The sequence below is a fragment of the Pongo abelii genome, chromosome 13 (assembly GCF_028885655.2).
Source record: "Pongo abelii isolate AG06213 chromosome 13, NHGRI_mPonAbe1-v2.0_pri, whole genome shotgun sequence".
Lineage (NCBI taxonomy): Eukaryota > Metazoa > Chordata > Mammalia > Primates > Hominidae > Pongo > Pongo abelii.
Genome location: NC_071998.2, coordinates 24,023,624 through 24,050,075, shown reverse-complemented (window position 1 = coordinate 24,050,075; position 26,452 = coordinate 24,023,624). Strand labels below are relative to the sequence as shown.

Below are 26,452 nucleotides of genomic sequence, written 5' to 3'. Positions count from 1 at the left end.
TGGCACTGTGCCTGTAGTCCCAGCTACTCCGGGGGCTGAGGTGGGAGGATTGCTGGAACCCAGGAGGCGGAGGTTGCAGCGAGCCAAGATCATGCTACTGCACTCCAGCCTGGGTGACAGAGCAAGACTCTGTCTCAGTTTAAAAAGAAGAAGAAGAAGAAGAAGAAGAAGAGGAAGAAGAAGAAAAAGAAGTACCCTGGTTGGAAAGTACCAGGTGATGCCTGACACTAAGCGTTAAGTGCTCTGTTTTCTTTTTAAAAAAAAAAAATTATTTTTTAAATTTTAATTTTGAGTGCTGTTTTTCTTTACCACCAGAGGGCACCAATCAGGCAAGTCAATCTACATGCCATTATGAAACAATATGAGAAAGCTCTAGGAAGCTGTTTCTAGCATTCATTCTTTTTAACAAATATGTTTTCAGCACTTAATATGTGCCAAACATTGGAGTAGCTGGTGTAGAGTTTTGGAATTTATAGTCTTGAGCACCTACTATGTGCTTGAGAGAACAGATAGGCATGGGGATAGAGGGTAGGGTTCAATTTGTGATTTTGTGATTACTCATTGTCTTCCTGTCCTTGGCCATGAGTCTCTTGAGAACAATTACTTAGTGTCTACTTTGTGTCAGATGGTGTGCCTGTTGCTGAGGATTCAGGCATGAATAAGACACAGTGGCAGTCTACTAATAAACAATGTCTTACTGGCTAGAATAAAAACACATGAGCTAGTTCTATGGAATTCCAGTTCCTGTGACCTGAGAATAAACAGCCTTGATTATAAAACTCATTAACACATTGAGCTTCCAACCTCCCAGCATAGAGGCATGCCCGCAGTGGATGCTTAGTGAGTTTGTGAGTTGACATAAGCCCAGGGGGCTGCTTCTGGTCTGGATGCCAGGTGTATGTTCCAGTGGGTTAGACTAGGGCTTCATCATCCTCCAGGTCAGGGTGGGGCTGTGATTAGTTTTTGTGGGTGAAATGCTTTGAAGATGACCTTTCTACCGATTTATCTGCTCACCGCCTTGCTATTAAAGGTGGCAACATCATCTTTCACATTTCTGGGTCAGCAATCCTCTTGTCCCTAAATTGACTGGTACTGGAGGGAAAGACAGAATGGGACATAAACCATCATTTTGATAAGAGGGGCTACATTCACTAGGATACTCCCTCTTCTCCGGGGGAGCTCTAATTCCAGTAGAGTTCCGTCTCAAGACCTGGACAGTAGCGTTGGCAGCTAGAAAAGGATGTTTTAAAACACTGAGACCTCATCTTTTAGGGGGAAAAAAGGCCAAAAAAAAGGAGGGGGGCTGCTTAAGTGTGGATTGTGTAGAATGACTCCATTCCAAAGGGTACAGTATAGAAAAGGGGAGGAAGGGGCAGAGTAACTTTACAGTAGAAAGACTTGACACACTTCCTCAGCCAGACAATCAAGGTCAACATCAACATTGCTAAGTCATGTTGCTATTTGTGCCCTTAATAGGATGTGATGAAATGGCATTTCACCTCTGTGATCTTACCCTCAAAAACTCATAATCCCAGTCTAATCATGAGAAAAGCATCACAATCCCAATTGAGGGACAGTCTACAAATTACTTGACCAGTATTCTTCAAAACTGTTAAGGTCATCAGAACAAAGTCTAAGAAACTGCCACAGTCGAGAGGAATCTAAGGAAACAGGAAAACTGAATGTAGTCTGGTATCCCGGATGAGATTCTGGAACAGCAAAAGGTCACTAGGTAAAAATTAGGGAAGTATGAGCTTCAGTTAATAGTGATGTATCAATATTAGCACATTAATTGTAATACATGTACTCTACTAATGTAATATGTTAATAAAAGGGGGAACTGGGCGCCGGGTGTAGGGGAACTCAACTATCTTTTCAATTTTTCTATAAATCTAAAACTGTCCTTGGCTGGGCACAGTGGCTCATGCCAGTAATCCCAGCACTTTGGGAGGCTGAGGTGGATGGATCACCTGAGGTCAAGGGTTGGAGACCAGCCTGGCCAACATGGTGAAATCCCGTCTCTACTAAAAATACAAAAATTAGCTGGGCATGGCGGTACGCACCTGTGGTCCTGCTACTTTGGAGACTGAGGTTAGAGGATTGCTTAAGCCCAGGAGATTACTGCTAGAGTGAGCTATAATCACTCTACTGTACTCCAGCCTGGGCAACAGAGTGAGACCCTGTCTCAATAAAAGGGGTGGGTAGTGGTGGTATCCAGAATACAGCTATGCCTTAAATTTTTTTCTTTCAAGTTCCTATGAATCATTTACTATGTGCCAGTCACTACGCTAAATGCTGTACATACATCTAATCATTACAATTGCTTGTGTTGGGTATAATTAATCCCCTTTTACAGAAGCTGATTAAACAGCCGGGTGTGGAGGCATGCACCTGTAGTCCTAGCTACTTGGGAGGCTGAGGTGGGAGAATCGCTTGAACCTGGTAGGCGGAGATTGCGGTGGGCCGTGATCGCGCCACTGTGCTACGGCCTGGGTGATAGAGCAAGACCCTGTCTCAAACAAAACAAAACCAAAAAACAAAAAACTGATGATACAGGGAGAAGTAATGTGTGGAATTAGGGTTGGAACCAAGATCTGTCTAGTTCCGAAATTGTGTGTGTAGAACTCTCACAGTATTCTGGCTTTTCTAGGAAATGCTTTTTAGGCCGTTATCCTAGGACATGCCTTCCTAAGAGAAAGGAGTACTGTATTCTGAACCACGGGGACCAAAGACTGTCCCCACATCTCACTTCGGTTATGATTATCTCGAAAGTCCCTCAGTTCCAGGGTGGACATTCAAGCCAAAAGCACCTATAAGGGGTCAAAGTTCAACCAGTAGTTTATTTTACAAATGGCGAAGGCGAAGGGAGCACTTGCCCCAAATCACAATGAGAAGGGCTAGAGACCCAGTTTGTTATTGTCTCTTTATCCTCACAACTTCCTCTTTGTAGTTAAGAAGGGAAGCAGAAGCTGACCTTTCTGTCTCACCCCGTTTCTCACGTGGAACTGCCGCACCCAGGGTGGGTAACGTGCCAAAGGGCACACTTGCCTGTGGGCTGGCCTACGGGAAGGTCTGTTCCCACCGAAAAGACCTACATTGTCAGCACATCCTAATCAAGTAGCTACTAAGTGGAAGGACCGCAGACTGGGTGTCACGGGGAGGGGCCTGCAGCGACCAGGCCCGTCCCAGGATGGCTGCTGAGGCCTCTGGATCCACAGTGGGGAGGGCCCCGAGAGCCGGGGGACCTGGGTTCCCTTCCCGGGCACGCCTTTGGAACTGCGGCGTCCAGCCGTACAACCGTCACTCCGGGGCCACGGCAATCCTTGCGCCCACCCTCGGCCCCCGCTGCTTCTGGGATCTTTATGGGCGGGGGACACGCGCCGGCGTCACAAAGCGCCGCGACCGCGCGGGAGGCCGCGAGGAGGCGTGGAAGCGGGAGGAGGAGGAGGTGGTAGTGGAGGAGAGCCAGGCACGGTGGGGGGAAGGGAGGGAGGGGCACGCGCACGCGCGTCGGGCCGCCAGCCGCTGAGAGCCGCCCAGCACCCGGCGTGCGCCCCTCCTCCCTCTCTCCCTCCCTCCCTCCCTCCCTGCTTCTCGGCTTCGTCGCTCCCGCGGCGCGAGGCGCTCTCGCTCTCCTCCTCCTCCTGCGCCGTCACCCCTCCCCCCGCGCAGCCCCCGCCGCCACCGCCGCGAGACCCCCGCACGCCGCTCTCCCCCCACCCTCTCCAGCCCCGCGCGCCCTCCGGCCCCTGCGGCCCCCGAAGAGAACGAGAGGGCGAGCGAGCGCGGCATTCCCGGGCTGGCCCGGCCCCCTCCCTTCACCATCGCCGGCCCTCCGCCGCCTTCCTCCGCTTCCACCTCCTCTCCCCCCCCCTAAGTTGAGGCCCCCTCCGGGGGGGGGAGGCCCGGGACCGGGACCCGGAGCGAATTCTCCTAACTCCCTCGACCTCTCCTCTCGCCCGGCCCGAGTGTGAGGAGAAGGGCCCGGCCCGGCCTGCGTCGTGTGTGAGGAGGACCCCGGGCGGGCCCACGGGCCGTGTGGGGCCTGGTCCGGCCCGCCGGGTGTGTGAAGACCGGGGCCCGGTGCGGCCCGGCCGGAGGGCGAGCGGAGGGGAGGGGCCTGGTCCGGCCCGGCCGGTGCGTGAGGACTGGGGCCCGGGCCCGGCGCCGCCGCCGCCGCCGCCGCGATGGCCCAGCAGCAGATGACCAGCTCGCAGAAGGCCCTGATGCTCGAGCTGAAATCCCTGCAGGAGGAACCGGTGGAGGGCTTCCGGATCACCCTGGTGGACGAGTCCGACCTCTACAACTGGGAGGTGGCCATCTTCGGGCCCCCCAACACCCTCTACGAAGGCGGCTACTTCAAGGTACCCTCACCCTCCTCCCGGACCCTGCCTTCGCGGCCGAGGCCTCCGGCTCCCCGCCGCTTTCTGCAGTTCCTGGGACCAGGAGTATGAGCACGGGCGAGTGGAGAGGGCTTCTCACCCGTGCAGCCCCCTCCCCCATCCGTGGAGGCAGGAAGGCCTTGCTTGCCGAGTGCCTTTTCTTTGTCATGGGGGCGGGGGCTCGGGCGGGGGCGGGAGGGCAGGCTGCACCGGGAAATCGGAGAGCCTCTCTGGTTAGGGTAGTGTCTACGGGCGGAGGAGGCCGTCTTTGTTTCCCCCGCTGAGGGTGGGTGGAAAGAGCGGTGGTCTATCTGTGCTTTCTTGTCCTCCCGTCGGAACCCCTCCCTGCGCAGGCTGGAACTGCCCCAGAGGGCAGGGTGACCTGCACCGACTGGATTGGACTTTTCTTTTTTGGGGGGTGGGGGTGGGGTTGGGGTGGGGGAGGGGCACCAGCTTGTCATTTCAGAAGCTGCCGAGTGCCCTGACATTTTGAGGATTTGTTGGGCTTCTTGGGTAGTGGTAGTGCCAACTTTGCATTCCAATGGGTGGTGGTGAAGAATGGGACCCTAGGGGTGGTAAAAAAAAAAAAAAAAAAAGGGTGCCCGCGTCGTCTTGTCATTATCCATTTGGGGGAACTTTAACCCTCTTTCCGTTCACATTCTCTGCTTACCTCAGTCACTGGTTTTTTCAAAATGCCCTTTGTCCTCACCATGCCACCAAGTTTGCCAGCCTTTTTTTCTACAGGTAGAAGTATCCACAAAGGGTGGAACGAGTCATGTAGGGAGGGAGATTGATAGCTTCCCACTTTCAGATACAAAACTGAAACCTGCTCAAGTGGTTAACTCTAGCTAAAGGGGTGGTCTCACAGATGACAAATATCATCTGAGGCGAGATCGTTTCTCTGGGTGGGATGTATGGTTCCTTAGCGACCACAGACATTGTTTCTGTTGTTTTATATGGTTTTAGAACAGTGGTTATCATTCCAGAATCTAATGATTTTTTTTTAACTCCGAGGTAGTTAACTTGGAGATAATGAATGTTTGTTTTGTTTTGTTTTTACTTGAGTGTTTTTGCAGGGAGGAATCACAGATTGAAAGTTTGAATGTTTTAAATGATGGGGGCAGAGAGAGGAAATGAGTGCTTAGGAATCCATTTAGTTTTATTTTTTTATTTTCAAAATTAAGTAAAATAGGCCAGTGAGTCAATTTTAGTTTGGAAGGGAGGGGTTATCTTGGCACAAGTTTTAAATGAGTATCTTAGTCATGTAGTTGTGATGTGTATTTTTAGGACTACCCAATTACTTAACTCTTGTTTTCTACCCTTCTAAAGGTGGAAACCTCAGTTTTATGCTTGAAATTAGGTCAACTTTGTAGGAAATGGGATTGATACAGGAATGTTTAATATTCACTACTGTATAGTCACTGAGTACCTAGGAAAAGCACGTTTTTAGAATATTATGTAAGCGCGGTACCCCTACCAACTGTTAGGCTTCATCTTTTGTGGTCAGCCTACCCTATACTTTTCAGATGGAGATATTTAAAATTACTAAGAAAACATGCAAGTTATTAGTAACAAAGTGGAAAAGGTATTGCTGTGTTTATGTTGAAGCATATTCTGTTGTCAAATATAAATTTTTATGCATACTGGAAAAATTAGTTGTACAAAATTGAATGTATGTGATGCCTTTCTTTTTTTTTTTGAGACGGAGTCTCGCTCTGTCACCCTGACTGGAGTGCAGTTGCGCGATCTTGCCTCACTGCAACCTCCGCCTCCCAGGTTCAAGCTATTCTCCTGCCTCAGCGTCCCAAGCAGCTGGGACTGCAGGTGCACGCCACCACGCCCAGCTAATTTTTGTATTTTTAGTAGAGATGGGGTTTCACCATATTGGCCAGGCTGGTCTCGAACCCCTGACCCTGTGATCAACCCGCCTCGGCCTCCCAAAGTGCTGGGATTACAGGCGTGAGCCACTGCGCCCGGCCATGATGCCTTTTCTGACAAGAAATTGTTTAGCAAAATCTGCTGGCTAATGTTAGTGGAATAAAGTTTGATTTCCAAAAAGTGTCATTGTTTGGTACAACCGATATTTAAAATAAATAAATGGGTACTAGTTAGAATAATCTCACTCCAATAAAGTTAAAAACAACAGCAAAAAAAAACAAAACAAAACTTGTACATGAGAGAAGATAATGGGTTGCAAATTGTAATATTTGTGCATAAGTCTGGGAAAGGAGTGTGGAGAACCCTCTCTGAAATAGGTAGTATGGAAGGATTCCTTGTGTTAATACACTGATTTAAATTAAATGCTTCTGAACTTCAGTCCTTGTTTAAAAAGAATGATTTAATCTCCTGCTTTGTGATGTTAGGTTTCTTAAGCTTTGAGTGTTTTTACCTTTAATTCTGACATGTATGAAAATTTGTAAACAGGTTTTATGGTTTAGTCTTGTGTGAGAAGTTTGTTAGATTTTATTTTCGACTACTTTTTCCCTTATATGGCCTTTTATCCCATTAGTCGTTCATTAGAAAAAGGCAAATTTATGGTCATGAGCAGTTAACCCTGGGGATATGTTTAAAACCATTGTTTTTATTTTACTGCTTTTGTCTTAAGACAAGGCTTTTAGTGTATTTCACTACAGCTGCAGTTAAAAGTTGGCACAAAGCTTTCCCTACCATATCACTCTTCTCCCTTATTAAATGTTAGTCCTTGAACATTTAGTATAATTTATTTTCAAGTTAAACTCTTTTCCCTTTTTGGCATAGTCATTCGTGAAGGCAGTGGGACTGCCAGTCATTCTTTACATTTTTCATACTGTAATTCCTTTAACTTTTATATATTAATAGGTTTCTAACTGATCTTTTTCACCCTGAAATAGTTGGCTCTTGTCTCTTAACCACAGGATCTGCATTGGAGATTTGTGAGACCTGTATTTCACAGAATTTTTTTATTCATCCTGCTTTTGCTTATTTAATATCTCCAATCCATGTGATTCTTAGTTTTGGGCCATATAGATGTAGGATGGGCAAAGATAGTTTCTTCTGTCCATTCTGAATACTATACCATCTTTTTTGGCCTTACTATCTTTTTGTGTAGTTTCTTATTTTGCTACCGAAGCAAGTTGGAATTTTATTGTTACTAGAAAAATAAATTGTGGATCAAGTCAGTAGCTAATGAAGACTTTTAACAAGTTCACCCCCTTTCTTTTGAAAGGAACTTTTTCAGGGTCTTTCTCTGTCACTTAGTTTGGGGTACAGTGGTGTGATCATGGCTCACTGCAGCTTCTACATGCTAGGCTCAAGCAGTCTTCCCACCTCAGCCCCCTGAGTAGCTGGGACTACAGCTATGACTACGCCTGGCTAATTTTTTTTTCTTCAGTATTGTTAAGTGAGGTAGGATCTCACTGTTTTGTCCAGGCTGGTCTCAAACTCCTGGGTTCAAGGGATCCTCCTTTCTCAGCCACCCAAAGTGCTGGTTTTACAGGCGTGAGCCACCATGCCGGGCTGGAACTATCTTTTCAAATAACTCCTGCTAAGGATTGTAGCTTAGTGTGGGTGCTTTAGTACTGAACCTCCTTGGAACTTTTGCATTATTTATCTAAAGCATTATAGCAGTGAGTCTAGAGCCAGAAAGAGTGCCTCTTTTATGATATGCATAACAAAAAAAATTTTTTTTTTTTTTTTTTGAGATGGAGTCTCACTCTTTTGCCAGGCTGGAGTGCAGTGGCACGATCTCGGCTCACTGCAACCTCTGCCTCCTGGGTTCAAGCGATTCTCCTGCCTCAGCCTCCCATGCAGTTAACTTTTTATAGTTTTTTTGTTTTTGTTTTTTGAGATGTGTCACTCTGTCGCCCAGGCTGGAGTACCGTGGCGCCATCTCAGCTCACCGCAGCCTCTGCTTCCTGGGTCCAAGTGATTCTCCTGCCTCAGCCTCCCAAGTAGCTGGGATTACAGGCGTGCGCCATGAAACCTGGCTAATTCTTTTTGTATTTTTAGTAGAGGCAGGGTTTCGCCATGTTGGCCAGGCTGGTCTTGAACCCCTGACCTTAAGTGATCTGCCCATCTCAGCCTCCCAAAATGTAATCCCAATTAGAGGCCTGAGCCACCACTCCTGGCCAACCTTTTATAGTTTTGATTTTATTAAATAATTTGATTGAGATAATGAAATACAGATGTGTTCCATTTTTAGAAAACTCCAGTCTGACAATTTAGAAAGTATTTGTTGTATACTTAAAGTTTTCCTTATTAGGAACATCTTTATTAGACTCAACAGACATACATATATATATATATATATATATATATATGTGTGTGTGTGTGTGTATGTCAGTGTTGAGTCTAATTATATATATATATATATATATATTTTTTTTTTTTTTTTCAGACAGAATTTTGTTCTTATTGCCCATGCTAGAGTGCAGTGGAGCGATCTCAGCTCACTGCAACCTCCGCCTCCTGGGTTCAAGTGATTCTTCTGCTTCAGCCTCCTGAGTAGCTGGGATTACAGGCATGCACCACCATGCCCAGCTAATTTTGCATTTTTGGTAGAGATGAGGTTTCTCCATGTTGGTTAGGCTGGTCTTGAACTCCCGACCTCAGGTGATCCCGCTCACCTCAGCCTCCCAAAGTGCTGGGATTACAGGCCTGAGCCACCACACCCGGCCTACACTGACTTATATTAAAGAAACTCTTCAAAACTTTTTTTTTTTTTAAGAGATAGGGTCTCATTCTGTTGCCCAGGCTGGAGTGCAGTGGTGTGATCATAGCTCACTGCAGCCTGAAACACTTGGGCTCAAGGGATCCTCTTGCCTCACCCTCATGAGTAGCTGGGACTGCAGGTGCGTACCACACTTGTTTTAATTAAAAAAAATTTTTTTTGTGCAGAAAGGGTCTCATAGGCCAGGCTGGTCTCAAACTCCTGGCTTCCAACAATCCTCCCACCTTGGCCTCCCAAAGTGCTGGTGTTACAGATGTGAGCTACCACACCCAGCCAAATAATTTTTTTTAAATAAGAGAATATGCATTATTTCCTATGCTTCGTTTGTTTTGCAATGAATGAATCTGTTTTCTGCCTTCCCTCTTCCCCCTAAAAAAAAAACCAGATTTAGCCTAGATCTGGCAGTGTCATTTAGATATTTTATTTCTTTTTTTCTTTTTCTTCTTCTTATTAATTTTTTTTTTTTTTTTTTTTTTTTTTTTTTTTTTTTTTTAGCTGAGTGTTGCTCTGTTGCTCAGGCTGGGGTGCAGTGGTGTGATTTTGGCTCAATGCAACCTCTACTTCCTGTGTTGAAGCAATTCTCATGCCTCAGCCTCCCAAGTAGCTGGGATTACAGGCGTGCGCCACCATGCCTGGCTAATTTTTGTAATTTTTAGTAGAGATGGGGTTTTGCCCTGTTGGCCAGGCTGGTCTTGAACTCCTGGTCTCAAGTGATCTGCCCACCTTGGCCTCCCAAAGTGCTGGGATTACAGATGTGAGCCAGTGTGCCCAGCCTATTATTATTATTTTAGAGACAGAGTCTCGCTATGTTGTCCAGGCTTGTCTTGAACTCCTGGGCTCAAGTAATCCTCCCGCCTCAGCCTCCCAAAGCACTGCAATTATAGGTCTGAGCCATTGCACCCAGCCTATTTTATGACTCTTTAATTGGTAAAATATAGTTGAAAAAAAATTTTTTTTTCCCTAGATGGAGTCTTGCTCTGTTGCGCAGGCTGAAGTGCAGTGGCGCGATCTTGGCTCACTGCAACCTCTGCCTCCCGGGTTCAAGCAGTTCTTCTGCCTTAGCCTCCCAAGTAGGTGGGATTACAGGTGCGTGCCAGCACACCCGGTTAATTTTTGTATTTTTAGTGGAAACGGGGTTTCACCATGTTGTCCAGGCTGGTCTCAAACTCCTGACCTCAGGTGATCCACCTGCCTTGGCCTCCCAAAGTGCTGGGATTACAGGCGTGAGCCACTGCGCCTGGCTGAAAAAATTTTTTTAGGAAAATGATTGTTTGCCTTTTTGAGACGGATTCTTTTGAGAAACTGAAGAATTTTCTCAGAGAAAATGGGTACACATAAACTAATTTTATGTATCTTTTTCAGAGGGTTTACTGCCGATGAGCTAAGAATCCTCCTGTAAGGTATTTGGATAGGCAACTTAAAGACAATTTTAAACAGTTCTTTTAAAATTATAAAATGAATGCTCTTTTATTCCCCCATTTCTCTCAGTTAACTTTGAAGCTACCTCTTAGGGCATTTAGCTGACTCTTTCTGGAAGATGAAGTTGTCTTGAGTACTGGGTGAACTAAGGCAACATTATAAATGGAAACACAGTTAAGGTCTAAGGGTTTTGGAAACTAAATGAAGTTTCACTTTTTGTTGTTTCTCAGAACATTTTTCAAACCAAATATGATACCTTAGTTTTTCATAGAATATGCTTTTATCCTGTTTAGTTGATTACAAGATGCATATTTTTCTACCTTTTAACTTCTTTTTGATTAAGAAATTTCTTAGATGGCCAGGTGTGGTGGCTCATGCCTGTAATCCCAGCACTTTGGGAGGCCGAGGCGGGTGGATCACCTGATGTCAGGAGTTCAAGACCAGCCTGGCCAACATGGTGAAACCCCGTCTCTACTAAAAATACACAAATTAGCTGGTGTGGGCTGGGTGCGGTGGCTCACGCCTGTAATCCTAGCGCTTTGGGAGGCCGAGGCGGGCGGATCACGAGGTCAGGAGATGGAGACCATCCTGGCTAACACGGTGAAACCCCATTTCTACTAAAAAAATACAAAAAAATTAGCCGGGCATGGTGGTGGGCACCTGTAGTCCCAGCTACTCGGGAGGCTGAGGCAAGAGAATGGCGTGAACCCAGCAGGCAGAGCTTGCAGTGAACCGATATCGAGGCACTGCACTCTAGCCTGGGCGACAGAGCGAGGCTCCGTCTCAAAAAAAAAAAAAATTAGCGGGTGTGATGGTCCGCACCTGCAGTCCCAGCTACTTGGGAGGCTGAGGCAGGAGAATCGCTTGAACCCAAGAAGTGGAGGCTGCAGTGAGCCTAGATCATGCCAGTGCACTCCAGCCTGGGCAACAGAGCGAAGCTCTGTCTCAAAAAAAAAAAAAAAAAAATTCTTGGAATCCATGAAGTCTTGTAATTGCCATCAGCCAAGTGGTACTTATAACCTAGTTGTGAGAGACCATTTCATTGAAATCTTTTGGTAATTTTTTTTTTAAATACCAGTTTCAATGTCTTAGATTTGCTAAAATAAGGATTATTTCTTCCTGGAATGAAGGATTTAGGTCCTAATTAATACTCTGCATTGATTCTCCTTTTTTCACCTTTTGTGTCAGGAAAAGTTTTTATTGAGGACTCATTAAAGGAAAAGCAAATTGTAGGAAAAGTCACTTCCTTAAAGATAGTAAGTGAAAGCATTAGGACAATGATAACCTTAGAGCTTTTAAGAATGATCGACCAGGCGGACGCCTGTAATCCCAGCACTTTGGGAGGCAAGCAAAAACAAAAAGAATGATCTTTATAAAAGCAAAGCTTTTTATTTTTATTTTTTATTTTTGAGACGGAGTCTGTGTCACCCAAGCTGGAGTGCAATGGTGCAATCTTGGCTCACCGCAACCTCCATCTCTCGGGTTCAAGCGATTCTCCTCCTCAGCTTTCCAAGTAGCTGGGACTACAGGCGTGTGCCACCATGCCCGGCTAATTTTTGTATTTTTAGTAGAGGTGGGGTTTCACCATGTTGGTCAGGCTGGTCTCAAACTCCAGACCTCAGGTAATCCACCTGCCTCAGCCTCCCAAAGGGCTGGGATTACAGGTATGAGCCACCACGCCTGTCCAAAAGCAAAGCTTTTAAAGCTTTAAGGCTAGTTAGACCATTTTTCAACATAATGATAAAATGTTCTGTTCCATCTTTCCAACTTAATGGTCAGTTGGAGACAGGTGAGAGAAAGGAGACCATCCAGCAAATTAGTCTACCTCTGATAATCTAGTTATGGAAAAATAACAGTGAGGAAAAGGTATAAATTCAGAGTTTAGGACTATAGATTTCCATCTTGCTTAAAGATTATATTGAAAAGGTTTAATTCTTTTATGTTTCTGAACTACTTTTGAACTGCTTCACATACGACTACAGAGATATCTGAGTTGGTTGGGTGCAATGGCTCACACCTGCTCACGCCTGTAATCCCAGCACTTTTGGGAGGCTGAGATGGGCAGATCACTTGAGGTCAGGGGTTCAAGACCAGCATAGCCAATATGGTGAAACCCTGTCTCTACTAAAAATACAAAAAGTAGCCAGGTGTGGTGGCATGTGCCTGTAGTCCCAGCTACTTGGGAGGCTGAGGCAGGAGAATCGCTTGAACCCAGGAGGTGCAGGTTTGCAGTGAGCCAAAATCTTGTGCCACTGCATTCCAGCCTGAGCAACAGAACTGTCTCAAAAAAAAAAAAAAAAAAATTCCTACAGAGATGCCTGAGTAAAATTGAACCTCTTTGATTGTGTTAATATCAACTTTATTCAGCAAGAAATTGTTATTCAGAGATTATGCTTATATACCTCAAAATGAGTTGACTCTGAAGTGAATGGAATGATAGATACTAAGTTGAAGAGCTAAATTTAGTTCACATCACCAAGGTTTGATGTTACTTAAATGATCTTCCACATGATAATTGGAAAATTCAGGTGTTGGAATATGTATTTAAGATGCAAAGCGGCTAGGCGTGGTGGCTCACGCCTGTAATCCCAGCACCTTGGGAGGCAGAGGCAGGCGAATCACGAGGCCAGGAAATTGAGACCATTCTGGCTAACACGGTCAAACCCCATCTCTACTAAAACTACAAAAAATTAGCAGGGCATGGTGGCACGTGCCTGTAGTTCCAGCTACCCAGGAGGCTGAGGCAGGAGAATGGCTTGAATCCAGAGGTGGAGGTTGCAGTGAGCTGAGATCATGTCATTGCACTCCAGTCTGGGCAACAGAATGAGACTCTGTCCCCTGCCGCCCCCCCCCCCCCAAAAAAGAAAAGTGAATAGTCTACTTTAAACACCTTTATTTGATTTAGTAACAAATACATATAAAAATGTTTTGGTTATTGGGTGGGTTGCAGTGGCTCACGCTTATAATTTTTACCCAGCACTTTGGGAGGCAGAGGTGGGCAGATCACCTGAGCTCGGAAGTTCGAGACCGGCCTGGACAGCATGGTGAAACCCTATATCTACTAAAAATCCAAAAATTAGCCAGGCATGGTGTCGTGAACCTGTAGTCCCAGCTATCCGAGAGGCTGAGGCAGGAGAATCTCTTGAACCCAGGCGAATCGCTTGAACCCAGGAAGCGGAGGCTGCAGTGAGCCGAGATCGCGCCACCGCACTCCAGCCTGGGCGACAGTGAGACTCTGCCTCAAAAAAAAAAAATAAAGTTTTGGTTATTGTCTTATTATTATTATTTTCAGTGAGACTCTGCCTCAAAAAAAAATAGAGTTTTGGTTATTGTCTTATTATTTTTTTTGACGCTGTTTGAATAAAAAAAAATTAGTCAAGCATGGTAGTTTGTATCTTTGGTCCCAGCTACTTAGAAGGTTGAGTTGAGGTGGGAGGATCACTTGAGCCTGGGAGGTCGAGGCTGCAGTGAGCCATGAGCATGCCACTGTACTCTAGCTGTGTGACAGAGCAAGACTCAGTCCCAAAAATAAATAAGTTAAATTAAAAATAAATAGGCTGGGCGCCGTGGCTCACGCCTGTAATCCCAGCACTTTGGGAGGCCAAGACGGGCGAATCACCTGAGATTAGGAGTTCGGCACCACCCTGGTCAACATGGCGAAACACTGTCTCAACTAAAAATACAAAAATTAGCCTGGTGTGGTGGCGCGCGCCTGAAATCCCAGCTACTTGGGAGGCTCAGGCAGGAGAATTGTTTGAATGCGGGAGGTGGAAGTTGCAGTGAGCTGAGATTGCGCCATTGCACTCCAGCCTGGGCAACAAGAGTGAAATTCCATCTAAAAAAAATTAATTAATTAATAAAATTAAATTAAAAATTAAATCGGGCTCGGCGTGGTGACCCATGCCTGTAATCCCAGCACTTTGGGAGGCTGAGGTGGGCAGATTACCTGAGATCAGGAGTTCAAGACCAGCCTGACCAACATGATGAAACCCTGTCTCTACTAAAAATACAAAAATTAGCTGGGCATGGTGGCACATGCCTGTAATCTCAGCTACTCAAGAGGCTGAGGCAGGTGAATTGCTTGAACCCGGGAGGCAGAGGTTGCAGTGAGCCCAGATTGTGCCACTGCAATCCAGCCTGGGCGACATAGCAAGACTCCCTCTCAAAAAAATAAATAAATAAATACAAATAAACAAAATAAATTAATAAAATTAAAAATTAAATTAGGCTGGGCGCAGTGGCTCACTGTAGTCCCAGGACTTTGGGAGGCTGAGGCTGGCGGATCACCTGAGGTCAGGAGTTCAAGACCAGCCTGACCAACATGGTAAAACCCCATCTCTACTGAAAATACAAAATTAGCTGGTTGTGGTGGCAAGCACGTATAATCCCAGCTACTCGGGAGGCTGAGGCAGAAGAATCGCTTGAACCTGGGAGGTTGAGGTTGCAGTGAGCCGAGATCCAACCATTGCACAACAGCCAGGGCAACAGAGCGAGACTCTTTCTCAAAAAAAAAAAAAAATTAAAATCAGACTTATGGAGTGTTTTACAAGGAACTGTTTTAAATTTTGATGACTTCAGTTTTTGTGTGTTAAAACTTTTATTTTTATTTTTATTTTTTTTGCAGACACAGTCTCACTGTCGTCCAGGCTGGAGTGCAGTGGAGTGATCTTGGCTCACTGCAACCTCCGCCTCCTGGGTTCAATCAGTTCTCCTGCCTCAGCCTCCAAGTAGCTGGGAGTACAGGGATGTGCCACCACCAGGCTAATTTTTGTTATTTATTTATTTATTTTTGAGATCAAGTCTCGCTCTGTTCCCCATCATGGAGTGCAGTGGTGCGAGCTCGGCTCACTGCAACCTCCGCCTCCCTGGTTTAAGCAATTCTCCTGGCTCAGCCTCCCGAGTAGCTGGGATTACAGGCATGTGCCACCATGCCCAGCTAATTTTTTTTTTTTTTTTTTTTGAGATGGAGTTTTGCTCTTGTTGCCCTGGCTAGAGTGCATTGGCACAATCTCGGCTCACTGCAGCCTGTGCCTCCCGGGTTCAAGTGATTATCCTGTCTCAGCCTCCTGAGTAGCTGGGATTACAGGCGCACACTGCCATGCCTGGATAATTTTTTGTATTTTCAGTAGAGATGGGGTTTCACCCTGTTGGCCAGACTCGTCTTGAATTCCTGACCTCAGGTGATTCTGCCTGCCTCAGCCTCCCAAAGTTCCGGGATTACAGGCGTGAGCCACCATGCCCTGCCTGATTTTTGTATTTTTAGTGGAGACAGGGTTTTACCGTGTTGGCCAGGCTGGGATTGAATTTACTTCAAGTGATCTGCCCACCTTGGCTTCCCACAGTGCTGGGATTATAGGTGTGAGCCACCGCGCCTGGCCTTTTGTCTGTTGAATCCACAGGAAAAAATAGATTTTTAAAAAATTCTGGACTACTTGAATAAGAGAATGATAAATCATATTTCAGAAAGGCTTTTTATTAGCAAATTGATTTATTTAATAGCAACTTTAACATTACTTTAAGGGGAGGGTGGGAATGGTGCCAATATTGAGAAAAATATAAGTCTAAGAATTTGGTTTTGGAGACATTGGATACTCAGAAAGGTAGAAGAATGGAGGCAGCTTAAGTGATGAGAGATTACCTAATGGGTACAATGTATACTCTGGATAATGGGTACACTGAATGCCTAGACTTCACCTCTATGCAAAACATCCATGTAACAAAACTGCATGGGTACCCCCGAAATCTGTTTTTATAAAAAGTTGGTTTTGGGATGAGAAATGATGATATAGTACCTCTGAAAGTGAGAGATGATGAAGTTAAATTTCTCAATACAATATTGGTTTATGCTTTTAAAATAATAATGCCTTGATATTTTCCAAGTATATTTAAGCATCATAGGGGAAACCTAAGCTTAGGGAAACATTCTTTGCAGTTTCCTCATTTTGAGTCTAGTGAGTGGTATTTTTTAACCTCTATTACAGCATCTTTAGATTAGTGCAATAGTTTTTTTTTTTTTGAAAAAGTTTCGCTCTAGTTGCCCAGGCTGGAGTGCACTGGCACAATCTCGGCTCACCGCAACCTCCGCCTCTTGGGTTTTCAAGTGATTGTCCTGCCTCAGCCTCCCGAGTAGCAAGGACTATAGGCATGTGCCACCACGCCCCACTAATTTTGTATTTTTGGTAGAGACAGGGTTTCTCCATGTTGGTTAAGCTGGTCTCGCACTCCCGGCCTCTGGTGATCCGCCGGCCTCAGCCTCCCAAAGTGCTAGGATTACAGGCGTGAGCCACCGCGCCCAGCCTAATCAGTGCAGTAGTTTTAATTGGTTAATTTATTCTGTGTTTGGATTTCCAAGTTTCATAATTTTTTTTTTTTTTGAGACAGAGTCTTGCCCTGTCACCCATGCTGGAGTGCAGTCGCGTGACCTCAGCTTACTGCACCTTCCACCTTTTGGATTCAAACGATTCTCCTTCCTCAGCCTCCCGAGTAGCTGGGACTACAGGCGCATGCCACCATGCCCAGCTAATTTTTGTATTTTGGTAGAGACGGGGTTTCACCATGTTGGCCAGGCTGGTCTCGAACTCCTGACCTCAGGTGATACGCCCGCCTCGGCCTCCCAAAGTGCTGGGATTACAGGCATGAGCCACTGTGCCCAGCCTCATAATTCTTTAGATATCTGCTTTGCTGGTTGGACGCGTTGGCTCATGCCTGTAATCCCAGCACTTTGGGAGGTCAAGGCAGGCAGATCACCTGAGGTCAGGAGTTCGAGACCAGCCTGACCAACATCGTGAAACCCCCGTCTCTACTGAAAATACAAAAATTAGCTTGTTGTGGTGCTGTGCGCCTCTCATCCCAGCCACTTGGGAGGCTGAGGCAGGAGAATCCCTTGAACCCGGGAGGCAGAGGTTGCAGTGAGCCAAGATCGGCCACTGCAATCCAGCCTGGGGGACACAGCGAGAATCCCTCTCAAAGGAAGTAAAAAAAAAAGATATCTGCTTTGCTTATTTGTTGCATGGGCAGCTGGTATTTAATTTGAAGGATAAGTCCCATAAAATAATTCGGATTGTGTGGCTCATTTAGTAGCAAACATAGTAATTTGGGTTTTAAACATTGAATGATTTCTACCTTGTTGAAATAACTGTGGTTCCATTTATAAGATAATATTAAGAATGAGTAGAGTAGCCTGGTCCAAGTGCAGTGGTGTTTACAACCTATTGATCACAACCAGTTACAGATTGCTTAGTTTCTTCATCATTCCCTCTGTTTCACTGAACTAGCAAAAAAAAAAAAAAAAAAAAAAAAGAATAGGCAAAGTTATAAAACCTTGGAAAATATGTAGTAGTTCTTCACAGAAACAGACTGGTGGCTGGGCGTTGTGCCTCACACCTGTAATCCTAGCACTTTGGGAGGTTGAGGCTGGTGGATCTCTTGAGCCCAGAGTTCAAGACTGGCTGAGCAACGTGGTGAGACGCCTATCTCTACAAAGAAAAAAGAAACAATGGCTTGAATCTTAAAAAACAGATTTTTAAGTTTACTTGTAATCATACCTGATATATGTAATAAGGCAAAACAAAAAAAACCAGTTTTGTTATTCAGAAGAGTATTTTCCTTCGTATGACTTAATACTTTTTGTTTGTTTGTTTGAGACGGAGTCTTGCTCTGTCTCCCAGGCTGGAGTGCAGTGGCGCCATCTCGGCTCACTGCAACCTCCACCTCCCAAGTTCAAGCTGTTCTCTTGCCTCAGCCTCTGGAGTAGCTGGGATTACAGGCATGCACCACCACACCTGGCTAATTTTTGTATTTTTAGTAGAGATGGGGTTTCACCATGTTGGCCAGGCAGGTCTCGAACTCTGTTTTATTTATTTTATTTTATTTGTTTGTTTTTGAGACGGAGTCTCACTATGTCGCCTGGGCTGAAGTGCAGAGGCGCGATCTCGGCTCACTGCAAGTTTCGCCTCCCAGGTTCACACCATTCTCCTGCCTCAGCCTCCCTAGTAGTTGGGATTATAGGTGCCTGCCAACACGCCCGGTTAGTTTTTTGTATTTTTAGTAGAGATGGGGTTTTTCCATGTTGGTCAGGCTGGTCTCAAACTCCCGAACTCAGGTGATCTGCCCGCTTCAGCCTCCCAAAGTGCTGGGATTACAGGCGTGTGCCACCACGCCCGACCTGCGACCCAGGTATTCTTAAGCTTGATTCATTGAATCAGCGATAGCATTCACTAATAAATTATTTAGGCTGGGTGCGGCGCCTCACGCTTGTAATCCCAGCACTTTGGGAGGCCGAGGTGGGCGGATCACCTGAGGTTGGGAGTTCGAGACCAGCCTGACCAATATGGAGAAAACCCCATCTCTACTAAAAATACAAAATTAGGCAGGCGTGGTGGTGCGTGCCTGTAATCCCAGCTACTTTGGAGGCTGAGGCAGGAGAATCGCTTGAACCCAGGAAGCAGAGGTTGCGGTGAGCTGAGATTGCGCCATTGCACTCCAGCCTGGGCAACAAGAGCGAAAATCTATCTCAAAAAATATATATATATATTTAATACCCTTTGGTTGAACTTTAATTAAATTTTTTCGGCCGGGCGCGGTGGCTCACGCCTGTAATCCCAGCACTTTGGGAGGCCGAGGCAGGTGGATCACAAGGTCAGGAGATCGAGACCATCCTGGCTAACAGGGTGAAACCCCATCTCTACTAAAAATACAAAAAAATTAGCCGCGCTTGGCGGCCAGCACCTGTATAGTTCCAGCTACTTGGGAGGCTGAGGCAGGGGAATGACGACAACCTGGGAGGCAGAGGTTGCGGTGAGAGCCAAGATCGTGCCACTGCACTCCAGCCTGGGCAACAAGAGTGAGACTCCGTCTTAAAAAAAAAAAGACAGAAAGAAAGAAAGAAATTATTTAATACTCTTTGGTTGAACTTTAATTAAATTTTTTCAAGGTTTTTTTTAATGCTCTCAGAATCAAAACTTTAATTAAATTCTATTATAGTTTTAAGTAGTCAGGTTTATGGAGGTATAATTTATACATTAAAATTCATCTTTTTAGTTACATAGTTCTATGAATTTTGATAAATGTATAGTCATATTCGGTTTTTTAAAGAAAAAGATGACCACAGCAGGGCAGTTTTTATATCAAATTTGTGTGAGAACAAAATGAAGTTACTCTTTTTTCTTAAAATATGAGGGAAATGGCCCTGAGGACTAAGAGTTATTATTTGTGTGGTACAGCGAGTCCTCACTAATTTGGGTTCTACTAACTTGAAAATTATGAGGTTTTTCTTTTTTGAGACAGGATTTTGCTGTATTGCCCAGGCTCGAGTGCAGTGGCACGATCTCAGCTCAGTGAAACCTCCGCCTCCTGGGTTCAAGTGATTCTCCTGCCTCAGCCTCCCGAGTAGCTGGGATTACAAACGCGTGCCACCATGCCTGGCCAATTTTTTTTTTATTTTTAGTACAGACGGAGTTTCACCGTGTTAGCCAGGTTGGTCTTGATCTCCTGACCTCATGATCCGCCTGCCTTGGCCTCCCAAAGTGCTGGGATTACAGGCGTGAGCCACCGCGCCTGGCTAATTTTTGTGTTTTTAGTAGAGACGTGGTTTCACCATGTTGGCCAGGTTGGTCTCCTGACCTCAGGTGATCCGCCTGCCTCAGCCTCCCACAGTGCTGGGATTACAGACATGAACCACTGTGCCCGGCTGATATGGTCGTTTCTTATAAGAGCTTCAGCATTACTTAACAAAAAAAAATGTTCTAAGTAATGGAAGATTATATGAAAAGAAGGATTTAAACTACATCTGTCACTTCTCAGTTACATTTTATGACATCGCATTTTATTTTGATTGTGGTGAATCATATAATTACCATTTTAACCATTTTTAAGAGTACAGTTCAGTGACATTAAGTATATTCACTGTGAAGTGTAACCAGCATCATGACCTATTTTCTAAACTTTTTCTTCATTCCACACTGAAACTTTGAAGCCGTTAAATAGTAACTAATTTTTCCCCCTTGCCTTCATTCTCTGGTAATCTCAATTCTCCTTTCTGTCTTCATGAATTTGTTTATTCTGGGCACCTTGTAGAAATGGAGTCATAAAATATTTGTCCTTTTGTGTCTGTTTTATTTCACTTAGTATAATTATCTCAAGATTCATCCATGTTGTAGCATGTCTCTGAATTTCATCCCTTTTAATGGCTGAATAACATTCCATTGTTTGTATAATTCATCTGTTGATGGATGCTTGGGTTGTTCCCACCTTTGGGTTATTGTGAATCATGCTGTTCTCTCTTGGATGCTGTAAATGTTTGATAGACTCTAGAGTCCCACAGTAGTTAACTTTAGACAGTTTCTACCAGCTCAGTGGTTGTTTAGGTGTAGTGACAGATTCTTGGAGTTTCTTTTTTTTTTTTTTCTTTTTTTTTTTTTTTTTTGGAGACAGGGTGTCGCTCTGTTGCCCAGGCTGGAGTGTGATGGCTCAGTCTCGGCTCACTGCAACCTCCGTCTCCCGGGTTCAAGCGATTCTCCTGCCTCAGCCTCCCAAGTAGCTGTAGAGTAGCTGGGATTACAGGCACGAACTACCACACCCAGCTGATTTTTTGTATTTTTAGTAGAGACGGGTTTCACCATGTTGGTCAGGCTGGTCTCGCACTCCTGACCTTAGGTGATCTGCCCACCTTGGCCTCCCAAAGTGTTGGGATTACAGGCGTGAGCCACACGCCCGGCCTTCCTGGAGCTCCTTAGTCCACCATCTTCCATGACCTTGTCACGATATTAGCTGTTAAATAGCTACTATTTAATTATATTTATAAAACCTATTCATTATATAAAAATTAGAAAATATAGACCTGGCGTGGTGGCTCACACCTGTAATCCCAGCACTTTGGGAGGCTGAAGCAGGTGGATCACCTGAGGTCAGGAGTTCGAGACCAGGCTGGCCAACGTGGAGAAACCCCGTCTCTACTAAAAACACAAAATTAGCCGGATGTGGTGACACATGCCTGTAATCCCAGCTACTCGGGAGGCTGAAGCAGGAGAATCCCTTGTTCCCGGGAGGTGGAGGTTGCAGTGAGCCGAGATCATGCCATTGCACTCCAGCCTGGGCAACAAGAGCGAAACTCTGTCTCAGGGAAAAAAAAAAAAAAGAAAAGAAAATATTGATAAACAAATGGAAAAAGAGAGAAATTACCCACGATCACATTTCCCAGAGTAATGAATATTTCCTTTTTGTCTGTCTTTCCAGATATGCATGTTGGGAACATATTACATAAACTGTTTTGTAATATGTTTTGAAACTTAATATGAATATGTTTTAGCTATCTTTTCATGAGAGAACATGTATGTCTTAAGTGTAGGTTTTTTTTTTTTTTTTTTGAGACCCAATCTCTTTCTCTTGCCTAGGCTGGAGTTCAATGCCACGATCTTGGCTCACTGCAACCTCTGTCTCCCAGGTTCAAGTGATTCTCCTGTCTCAGCCTCCTGAGTAGTTGGGACTACAGGCACCCACCACCATGCCTGGCTAATTTTTGTATTTTTAGTAGATATAGGGTTTCATCATATTGGTCAGGCTGGTCTTCCGCTTGTGACCTCAGGTGATCCACCCGCCTCAGCCTCCCAAAGTGCTGAGATTATAGGCGTGAGCCACCGAGCCCGGCCTAAGTATACTTTTTAAATGCCGTGTAGTGTATATGCTGTACTTCATTCCTATTGCTGGACACTTAAGTTGTTTCAGCCTTTTCCTTAATACAAAAAATGTTGCAGGAAACTTTATATGTCCTTACAATTTTTGTTTGTTTTTGAGACAGAGTCGGCCAGGCACAGTGGCTTACACTTGTAATCTGAGCACTTTGGGAGGCTGAGGTGTGTGGATCACTTGAGCCCACGAGTTCAAGACCAGCGTGGGTGACATAGGGAGATCCCGTTTGTACAAAAAAAAAAAAAAAACCAGCCAGGCCTGGTGGCACGCACCTGTAGTCCCAACTACTCAGGAGGCTGAAGTGGGAGGATCATTTGAGCCTGGGAATTCAAGGTTACAGTGAGTTATATGTTTGCACTACTGCACTCCAGCCTGGGCAACAGAGTGAGACCCTTTCTCTAAAAAAGGCTTGTAGAAGAAAGTAAAGATATGACTTATTTTTGTACAGCTGTATAGTGTGATTTCGTTTTAAGCTAAGAAGCTAAGTGTTGTTTCGAAGGTCAAAAAGTTTAAAAGTTTGTATACTATAAGAATTGTGGGCAGGGCACAGTGGCTCACGCCTGTTATCTCAGCACTTTCGGGAGGGTGAGGCAGGTGGATCACCTGAGGTCAGGAGTTTGAGACCAGCCCGGCCAACATGGTGAAACCCCATCTCTACTAAAAATATAGAAGAATTAGCTGGGCGTGATGGGAGGCGCCTCTAATCCCAGTTACTCACCTACAATATTCAGTATAGTAACATGCTGTACAGGTTTGAAGCCTAGGAGCAATAGGCTATACCATATAGCCTAGATGTGTAGGAGCCTATACCATCTAGGTACAAGTATACCATTTTTGTGTAAGCATGCTGTATGATGTTCACACAATGATGAAATTGCCTAATGATGCATTTCTCAGAACATATTCCTGTCATTAGGCAACATATGACTGTAATTCAGTGGTTTTTAGTCAGAGTTGTGCAATCATCACCACAGTCAATTTTAGAATATTTTGCTGGGCTTGGTGGCGCATGCCTATGATCCCAGTACTTTGGGAGGCAGAGGCACGCAGATCATTTGAGGTCAGGAGTTTGAGAGCATCCTGGCCAACATGGCAAAGCCCCATCTCTACTAAAAATACAAAAAATTAGCCGGACATGGTGGCGCGTGCCTGTAGTCCCAGCTACTCAGGAGGTGGAGGCAGGAGAATCACTTCAACCTGGGAGACAGAGGATACAGTGAGCCAAGATCGTGCCATTGCACTCCAGCCTGGGCAACAGAGCAAGACTCTTGTCTCAAAAAAAAAAAAAAATGATATTCTTGAGGAAGTGTGCCTAGCAGGTAAACTTTTTGAAGCTTTATTCTAACTTTATACTTGAAATTACTTGGCTGGGTATAGAATTCTAGATTGGAAATCGTGTAGCTTTAGAATTTCGAGGACATTACTGTATTGGGTTCTTAGTTCCAAAGGTGATGTTTGAAATTCAGGAATGTTCTAAATCCTGTGCATGGTATGTGAAGAGTTTTTTCTTCTGGAAGTTTGCAGGACTCTCTTTGTATCCCTGATTTCTTAAATTTCACATTGCTGTAGGTACTTTTAAACTCATGTTTTTCAGCATTGGGAAATTTTCTTGAATTATTTCAAGATATTTTCTCCTCTATGTTTTTCTTCATCTTTTTTTGGGAGCACCCATTATCTGGATATAGAACAGTCTGAATTAATTCTTCTAGTTAACGTATCTTTTCCTCTTTTTTTTCCTTTATTTGTTTTTGAGACAGAATCTTGCTTCGTTGCTTAGGCTGGAGTGCAGGGGTGCAATCAAGGCTCACTGCAGCCTCAACCTCCTGGGCTCAAACGATATTCTTACCTCAGCCCCCCCACCATGCACAGTGCTGTGATTACAGGTGTGAGCCACTGTGCCCAGCCTCTTATTTTCAGTTTAGGCAGCTGCTTCTTTTTTTTTTTTTTTTTTTTTTTTTTGAGACAGGGTCTGCTCTTGCTCTGCTGCCTAAGCTGGAGTGCAGTGGCGCGATCATAGCTTACTGCAACCTCTGCCTGCTGGGCTCAAGAGATTCTCCCACCTCAGCCTCCTAAGTAGCTGAGACTGTAGGCACCTGCTACCACACCCAGCTAATTTTTATATTTTTAGTAGAGATGGGTTTTGCTGTGTTGCCCAGGCTGTTCTTGAACTCCTGAGCTCAATTGATCTACCTGCCTTAGCCTCTCATTGTGCTAGGATTACAGAGCCACCACACCTGGCCTGTTCTTTTTTTTTTAAATAGAGACGGTGTCTCAATATGTTGCCCAGGCTGGTCTCAAACTCTGGGCTCAAGCATTCCTCCTACAGTGTTAAGATTGCAGGTGTGATCCACTGGGCTTAGCCAACATTCTGTTTTTGATGTCTTGGTTTTGATGTCTTGATCATGGTTGTCGTTTCTTCTATTAGCTCTCTGAAGACATCATGTATATACAGATATATAGGTAAATATATATAGCTTATATAGAAGTATACATAGTTTTATGTATGTGTAATTATGTGTCTCATATATAAGCCATTATTTACAGTTGTCCTTCAGTATCCATAGGGGGAGCTCCAGGGACCCCCACTGATACCAAAATCTTGAATGGTCAAGTCCCTTATATAAAATGGTGTAATATTTACATTTAACCTATGCACATTCTCGCATATGCTTTTTTTTTTAAATTTTTTTTTTTGAGATGGAGTTTTGCTCTGTTGCCCAGGCTGGAGTGCAGTGGCAGTCTAGCTGTATTTTTTAGTTTGTATTATTTTTTATTGCTTTTTTTACTGTTTTTTTGTTTTTTTTTTTTCGCTTGAATATTTTTGATCCACTGATGGTAGAACCCAGGGATATGGAGGGCCTACTGTGTATATGTATATAATGTTTATATATATGTATGTACATATATATATATACATTTTTAATACATTTTACTTTTCCTGCATGGACTGTTTTCTTCACGTTGAGTTGTTTTTTAAGTGTTTCATGGTAAACTTTCCTGAGATGTTTGCTAATGTTAATCTGCTTAGTAGTTTTTTTTAAATTGAGGTGTATGTACATACAATAAAATGTGTATATCTTGGCTGGGCGTGGTGACTCACGCCTGTGATCCCAGAACTTTGGGAGGCTGAGACAGGTGGATTATGGATTCTTAATTTACTACAGTTTAGTTTATGTTAGTGGTTTTATTACTTCCCAGGAAATGCAAGAACCATACATTTAGCTTTTTACCTCCTTCTTGTCCTTTGCCCTATTGATGGTATATTTTCTTATAAACCTCTAAAGCAACAGTATTATTGTTTTACATAGTTGCTGTGGTCTGGCCAGTTGTGGTGGTTCACGCCTGTAATCCCAGCACTTTGGGAGGCCGAGGTGGGTAGATCACCTGAGATGAAGAGTTCGAGACCAGCTGGCCAACATGGAGAAACCTGGTCTATACTAAAAATACAAAAACTAGCCGAGCATGGTGGAGCGCACCTGTAATCCCAGCTACTCGGGAGGATAAGGCAGGAGAATTGCTTGAACCTGGGAGATGGAGGTTGCAGTGAGCTTATATAAAGGCACTGTACTCCAACCTAGGCAACAGAGCGAGGCACTGTCTCAAAAAAAAAAAAAGTTGCTGTGGTCTGAATGTGTATCCCCAAAAGACATGTTGAAACATAATCCCCAATGTGATAGTATAAGGAGGTCTGGCTTTTGGGAGGTGATTACGTCATGAGGGCTCTGGCTTCATTAATGAAATTAGTGTTTGTGTTTTTGTTTTTGTTTTGAGACGGAGTTTCACTCTTGTTGCCCAGACTGGACTGCAATGGCAGGGTCTCTGCTCACTGCACCCTCTGCCTCCCGGGTTCGAGCAGTTCTCCTGCCTCAGCCTCCCAGGTAGCTGAGATAACAGGCTCCTGCCACCACACCTGGCTAATTTTTGTATTTTTAGTAGAGACGGAGTTTCGCCATGATGGCCAGGCTGGTCTCGAACTCCTGACCTCAGGTGATCCACCCGCCTCAGCCTTCCAAAGTTCTGAGATTACAGGTGTGAGCCACCGTGCTGGGCCGGAGATTAGTGTTCTTATGACAGAGGCCCCAGAGAGCTAGCTAGTCCTTTTCACTACTTGAGAATGCAGCAAGAAGGCATCGTATATGAAGAATGGGCCCTCACTAGACTCCAGATGTGTTGGTGTCTTGGTCTTCCCAGTCTCCAGAACTGTGAGAAATAAATTACTGTTGTTTAAGCTAGGAGTGGTGGCTCATGCCTATAATCC

The 26,452-nt window shown here is 44.8% G+C and overlaps 1 protein-coding gene across 3 annotated transcripts in view; it reads left to right on the top strand.

Annotated features, from left to right (window-relative positions):
* Nucleotides 1–4,131: 4,131 nt before the first annotated feature.
* UBE2R2 (ubiquitin conjugating enzyme E2 R2) overlaps nucleotides 4,132–26,452 on the top strand; it is a 99,981-nt gene continuing 77,660 nt past the window's right edge. For 2 of the 3 annotated variants that reach the window (XM_009244350.4, XM_009244349.4), the window contains exon 1: nucleotides 4,132–4,364. In XM_009244350.4, the coding sequence (XP_009242625.1) occupies nucleotides 4,188–4,364 (177 nt within the window). In that variant the 5' untranslated portion in view covers nucleotides 4,132–4,187. The remainder of the gene's footprint in view (nucleotides 4,365–26,452) is intronic. The other variant, XM_054519735.2, reaches the window with a different exon arrangement.